Source organism: Cottoperca gobio, chromosome 6 (assembly GCF_900634415.1).
Source record: "Cottoperca gobio chromosome 6, fCotGob3.1, whole genome shotgun sequence".
In the NCBI taxonomy this organism is placed as follows: domain Eukaryota; kingdom Metazoa; phylum Chordata; class Actinopteri; order Perciformes; family Bovichtidae; genus Cottoperca; species Cottoperca gobio.
The window spans coordinates 4,627,308-4,634,462 of record NC_041360.1 but is presented as its reverse complement, the minus strand read 5'-3'; the positions used below and the strand labels follow the sequence as shown (position 1 = coordinate 4,634,462).

Sequence of the window (7,155 nt, the reverse complement as noted above, 5' to 3'; positions counted from 1 at the left end):
GATAACTCTGCTCGGATGTATTCTCCAGCTCAGACTGACCTGACATAACATTAGAAAGGATGTAACCAAATTGTGTTTGTCTGTCATGGGTTGACAGGATCAGTTTCTAGGACAATTCGCTTTAATACAGGCCAGTCAGACTTTACACAGGCTTGCTCAGCAAACTTCACTGGGTTGTTACACTCCAGAAAAAGATTTGAGCTGTCTGTTGTTGTGTCTTGGTATGTTTTTTTCTTCTTTTTTGATGTCTGTCCCTGTTTGTACTAAACTTTATATTTTGCTGCCCATCTTGACCAGGAAGAAGAGATATTGTATCTCTATGACCTTTCTCGTTAAATAAGGGATACAAAAGAAGTATAAGTGTGGAGCCCTTTGTTAAAATAATAGGCTATCCTTATTATAAATATTACAAGGCCTATATTATTATTGTGCGCAGTCGGGAATGCTGAATTAAACTGCGTAATTAGGCCAAATAGCTACGTAAAATGCAAAGCACTTTGTCCATCGTGCTTTAAATGTCACATGGTATATTCACCAAAACACGCAGGACGGCGCTCGTGGACAAGTGCTGGGTTTCACGCTGCCTTCATAACTATCTGTTACTTCCACGAATTTGTCAAATTAGGTCCTAAATGTCACTCGTTGCACAGTGAAAGGTTTTTTTTCTTTGAAAACAATTGATATCTGTTGACAGGACTTCTAACAGTAACAGGTGTATAGCCTACATCAGGTCTGTAGTTATAGCTAATATCTTTAAATTAATTTAACTAAACAATCTTTAATAATAGGCCTAATCATTTAGCTCCTCCCTCTAAACACCACGCCTCACAAACGTAGGTTGTCTAGAAAAAAATCACATCATATTATTAGTAGGTATTTTCTTTACTCTTTTCTTTATTACAACTGCTTTATTTTGGAAAGGAGTATTTCCGACACCACGTGAAGGCACCAGCTGAGCTCATCTGCCCGGTGAAGATAAGGTGGGATAGATGTGTAAACAATGCCATGCCCTTTGTATTAGGAGAAATAGACCCCAAATATACATTGCACCCAATATCTTTAACATGTCATGTCATTTAACATTAAATCGGCCTGTAAATTAACATTTTAGTTTTGGAGATGATATTACCATATTACTCTTGATATGATATATCCTTCATTTAGAGTGGCCAAAGTGCAGACAAAGATTTATCTTCTCTCAAGTGGTGAGAAGCTACAAAGTTCAGGTTCACGTTAAGTGCTATCATCATTTAGATTTATCTGGCTTTATATTTTAGACTAAATGTCTCAGAGTAGGCCAGCCTATATGGGCACAGACCATCTTATTCTTTGTCAGGAAGTGTTGACAGACAACACTTTACATGTTATATAGTCTGTCACTCTTTATTTGACGTCTCTAATAAACGTTAATTCTAATAATTGTGAAGAAAATCTTTATGAGCAGAGTAAAGAAGCTGCAGGAGACCGACTGTATGGTTTACGCTGTAGGCTTCTTTTGGAGCTTGGCCAAACATGAGAGGATAGGCAAAGAATTAGGACAACAGAGATGTAGTCACAGTGTACGGCACAATCTATTCCGAAGGGTCCGGCTTTCTCTCTGGGAATATATTTATTCAGAATATGTGTAGAGTCCAATGTTTGAATACATTTGAATATATGTATATGCTAATAGATAGGAATTAGTTCACTAATTACTTATCAATAATCCACGTTAATTCAATTATAAGTGAATTATCAATTTGCTCTACACAGCAGATTTGAGAAGTTGCATTTACTGTCGCCCAGAGAGTGTTTTCAGAGCAACAGGTGCGTCTGGATGCCTTCAGTGAACATGTAGAAATCAGGTACCTATGATAGTTTTTACATAAAACTCGTTTTTATCCACTTTAAGAGGGGGAATAGTGCTAGGAAACAACACAAATTATATCTAGAAAAATGAAAAAACAGGGAGGCTTTTCACGTTTTGAAACGCATACTGTGACAGTTTGTACATCGTATTTACAATCTTTACCGAGTTTTTAAACGCCTCATAGACCACGCCTCTTGTCGCGGTCCTCTTGTGCTAAGAGTTTACTGCCCCTTGGTGTCAACAGTGAAGTTTAACTCTCTGTCAGTAGTCAGGTTGACGGCCCTCTGATGAGGTCTTTATGCCCTCCTCCCTGTAATTCAGTTTTCGGTTCAGGTGGACACTCTGCATCTCCACTATCAATATGTCTCCATCCACGTCCCCACGGTTCTTCACGGAGAGGGAGGTGGGCCGCCACTCTACCAAGGACTCCTGCTGGGTGCTTCTGGGGACCAGGGTGTACGACGTGACCTCTTTTTTGCGGATGCACCCCGGCGGAGAGACGCTGATACTTCGGCGGTCAGGGAAGGACGTGAGCCGGGAGATGGAAGGACCCCCACACCGGCACTCGGAGAACGCCCGGCGGTGGATGGAGCAGTACTACATCGGGGAGCTGGACAGTGACAGCGGCACCGACGAAGCACAGGTAGACTCAGGGGTAACGGACACACCTAGGCTGACATCAGACTTCAGCATGCAAACAAGACAAGAGAAAGACCCCAGAGTGGAAATACCTGTTAGGTCTCCACAGTAGGGTCGGCAGGGTCTATGTCTTTGCTGGGTTTTAGAAACTGACATGGGTCTTCATTTTGAAACAAAATTGCACATACTAACACATTATATTGGTAGATCTTTATAACTTTTGGTATCGTTCTCCTATTTAAATAGTTTACGTTCAGGCCTCCCGGCAAGGCTGTGTCACTTGTGGGATAACTGTGGGTCACATTATGTAGTCAAATGTTTATTGGCTGCACAATACGTCAGTAGTGGTTTTGAGGTAGAAAGTCGTATTGACTCTGTGAGCAACAGGTGTACAATTGTCTGTCGCTTGACTTTACTGGGCGTTTCTGTGAGGCAGCGAGAGAAGGAACTCCCTGCTCCCCTCCCCCTCTATATGGAGAATTAATTGATGGGGAAGGAACAAGGAGTTAGTGGAAAAAGACATACAGGGAGGTATATGACTCTATGCCTGGGTAATTTCTGTTGGGAGGAGGAGAGACGCAGAGCAGGGAGGGGTGTGCAGGTGATACCTGTGGGTTTGGGGCGTAGGGTAGGATGGAGGGAGGTGGAATGTCAGTGGTGTTAATGAATGATTAAAGAGGTGTAACTGTGTGTGTGTAAGAGAGAAAGAGAGAAATACTGGTTTGACATGTTGACTTGTCCCAGTAGGGATCGAGGGCACAATAAACAGGGCAACTTTGAGTGGGAATGGAAACTTCCCATCACTTGTTGTGAGATGAATGCACACCCAATGTAGCTCTCTCTGTCCCTGTGTGTTTCTCTGTGTGTGAGGAGACAGAAACCAAGCAAGTTTGCATAAGTATCTTGCCGACAGAGTTGACATTTACATGGCGTGCCAACTCTAATGCTTGTCAGTGTGTGTGGTTGTATTTCGGTACGCAAAGTTTACACAATTGTAATAACACAAATCTTCTCTTCTTCTTTCGCCTCTCTGGAGCTTCATGCGTCCATCACTGATAAGTCATACCTATAAAAGAAAAAGATGGAAATTTGAATCTCCGTCAGCTATTGGATTTGCAGATGGCATATAGCACACGTGTGTCTGCATGGGCTGGATGGAGGCATAACGGCAGTCAAGTTGTAAATGTAGTTAGACAATGTATTCACTTACAACAGCCTATACACATTTTTATACATTCACACAGGCACAGACACTGTTTCTTTTTACATTCTTTCATCACATCATCCTCTCCAAACTGTTCAAATTTGACAATGGAAGTCCTGAGACAGATTTCTGCCCACTGACTGAATCACAAGGATATTCCAGTAGTTAATGAATTATCGCTCCTATATAATTTGTCCTCCAGATATGGCTGGAAAACAAAAAGTGCTCACTTTCTCCAGTCACATAGGGACCTTGGTTTAACTGTAAATTATAAACCTGCACCACATTTTTGTGTAACCCTTCAGTCACGCAGTGTGACTTTTTAAAGAGGGTTTGATTGTGCTGGGAGAAACAGAAAAGTCAATATCAGGTAATATTATACTAAATATTGTAGAAAGAATGCAGCTTTGCCTTTTATGGTAAGGTGTGTTGTGCTGTGTCATGGATGCATGGGCATTGATGGATCAATTAACCATTTATGTCACAAATAGTGAAATAGCCGTTTTCAATGTGAGCCCAAGTTTGTGTCTTCAACATGTCTCGTTTCGTCTGATGCATCAGTCCAAAACCCAACAATTGATTTACTATCATGTGACAAAGACAACCAGCTAATCTTGTCATTTGAGTAGGTGTTGGGAGTAGAGAGGGTTTGGCATTTGTGCTAGAGAAATCACTGAAGCGCTTCATTGATTATCAAAATAGTTGCCAATTTTGTTGCTATTAGTTTTCTGTTGATAGATGAAACAAATAAACACATATTTTCAGCCCTAGTGTGCAACAGAAACGTATAATGCAGAGAATAAACACAGTGTCATCTTGATCCTTGCTTTGTCAGACATGATTTGGCCTTCAGCAGTATATATTTTCCCCTTCAGTTCACCTGATACCATTGTTAGAATGGGCTAAATGAAATCGTAGTGTCATATTGTGTGTTACATTGATACACATTGATTTAAATTGCCACAACAAATCATTTTTAAATGGTTAAATACACTCCAATCATACTTTTTTTCTGATTTAAAATGTGACTTTATCCAGTCCCTATTTTGGCACAATCAAGTCTGATGTGTACTTCTGAAAGCAGCAGGTGTCAGAGTATTCTATAATGAGGAAGTGCCCCATTCTTTAAGGGAAGACCTTTCCCCCAAAGGGTTAAGCTCTGCTAAACAGAACAGGATACAGCCAGCACTTTTCTGTGTCTCAGTGGAGACTCTGCTCGCACTCTGCCACATGGAACAAAGTTTGAACAGCCTTTAAGCAAATGATATCTAGCTTGCTAGATATCATAGGACTTGTATGACATTCTGTTTGAGGTTGCTCATAGTACAAACATAAGAAGATTAAAGCGGAGATTAGGAAAGATGGTATCCCTTTTTGTTTGCGTAAATGGTCTGCATACACATATTCTTTAGTGTAACGAGAGAATCTGATATTTTCCTGTCATTATATCCTTGTTTGAAAATGTGTTCCGGCCTCAGATTTGCCTGATCTCCTCAAATGCATCAGTCAAGGGACGTCACAAATCTTTTCACAAATGCTTAACAGTTGATTGACAATTTGTATGTCTTTTTGTACACCACTTGAAGTGCTTTTTGAATCTATCCTTGCCTCAGATTTGTTTGTGTATTATTATAGTCACATCCTCCGGACCCCTGAACGTAAGTTTGTGTTTTCCTAATGGAAATTCATTTTCTTTTGTATACAACAATACTAATCTGAGGGTCCACTGGAATCCAAGATCTGCAGGAAACAAGAGGTGTGTGTGTGTGTGTGTGTGTGTGTGTGGCTTGTGAGAGCAGGTTTACAGTCAACAAATGATTTTGTTTGTAATAAATACGGATCGCTTCCTTTCAGAATCGGTGTCCTTCTGTTGGAACTACAGAAACATTCGGCCCACTTGTGACTCAGTGGCACTGAGTGATGCGTCTATTACCTCACAAACAATCTTTGGCAGAGTACAGACAGCATGACAGAAGAAGCACTAACACAAACACTAGAAGAACAACTGAGAAAGCCAGTGCATTTGAACTTTTAGTATTTTGTTTAGATTGGTCAGAATCTTCTCTAATTGTGTCCAAAACCTACCAAAAGAGATAAAATAATGAAGGTACATCTTGCAGAACAGTATAGGAAAATACTCTAGTAGTTTAGTATTTAGTAGTCCAAGCCAATACATTAACTTTTTTTTATTGACTTTTTGACTGTAAAAATATGCACCGTCAATGACCAACCTGATGACATCACTATGTCATCATCACTAAGTAAAGTATTCCGTTTGGGATTGAAAGAAATTGACGTCCCTACAGATTATCTCTGAGAAGATGAGTGTAAAAGCACCACAGTATCAGTATCCCTGACACTTAGAACAGTATCTGAACTATTTGAGGTATTTTGACAAGATGGACCCCAAAGTATATATTTGTGTAGCGGCGATCCAAGTCCAAGTACCAGTTTAGTGATATGTTGCATTGTGTGCATTTCTCATTGCAGGCTGAGCAAAGAAAGAACTGCTCATCCCTCAATCTTTGTGTCAATCATGGCCACACCTTTGTTTGCGATGCTACTCTCCCTTTTGTCTTGAATAATCTACCGCTGTGGAAATATACCTCTAACACATTCATGACACATTCTGTCTATTCTGTTTACCTGATCCGTTTGTCTCTCTCTTTCTTTACATGGACTTGAAATGTAATTAAATTCAACGGGGCAAAGAGGCATAAGTCGTATTTATGCCTAATGTACAGGAGAACGTAGCTGTGCAGTCATGGACTTGGGAGGATAGTACACGTATTGGTAAATAAGTGGAATCATGAGTGTGAGTGTGAATGAATGAACAACGGAGACACTATGGAAGAGCTCAGCAGAATGACTGCACACGCAGAGTTTGAGACAGGAAGTGAGTCGAACTGATTAGAGTAGTTAAAGTTAAACTCTGAGAGGAAAGGCCAAAAAGTATGTGAAAATGCAGCCCAGCGCAGATGAAGAATAGAACGGAGATAGAGAAAATAGGGAATATCAGAACGTAATAAGGTAGTAACTAGGAGGTTCTGTACAGAGTCGAGGTCATCATGGTGGATGCTGATAAGTTTTGTGGATTGAATGCTGGAGGATGACCGAGGCTGGTGGAGCTCTGGAATGCAGACTTTCATCTGAATGGATCTTTTTCTGCTCAATGGTGTGATTGTCTTTCTTCAGAGGGCAAGTGAAGGAAGAGGGAGAGAGTTTGAGGGGGCGAGGGAGGGACTTGGTACAATGTTAACATTTAACTCAATATTAACACTTGCTAGGTGCCAAATGCTACGATTTCTCTTTGGCAGCATCGTAGGGGAATAACTAATGAGCTGTGGTTACTACCAGCAGCGACAGCGACGTTTGTCTTATTTTCACCTTGTGAATGAAAATATTGATGAATAATCATCGCAAAATGTGCTCCTGCAGACTCCTCCTGTAGCGGGATCTACCA

At 40.7% G+C, this 7,155-nt stretch overlaps 1 protein-coding gene across 1 annotated transcript in view; it reads left to right on the top strand.

The window, feature by feature from the left end:
* Nucleotides 1-2,085: 2,085 nt before the first annotated feature.
* fa2h (fatty acid 2-hydroxylase) overlaps nucleotides 2,086-7,155 on the top strand; it is a 28,185-nt gene continuing 23,115 nt past the window's right edge. Inside the window, exon 1 of the mRNA XM_029433572.1 lies at nucleotides 2,086-2,492. Within this exon, the coding sequence (XP_029289432.1) occupies nucleotides 2,211-2,492 (282 nt within the window). The 5' untranslated portion in view covers nucleotides 2,086-2,210. The remainder of the gene's footprint in view (nucleotides 2,493-7,155) is intronic.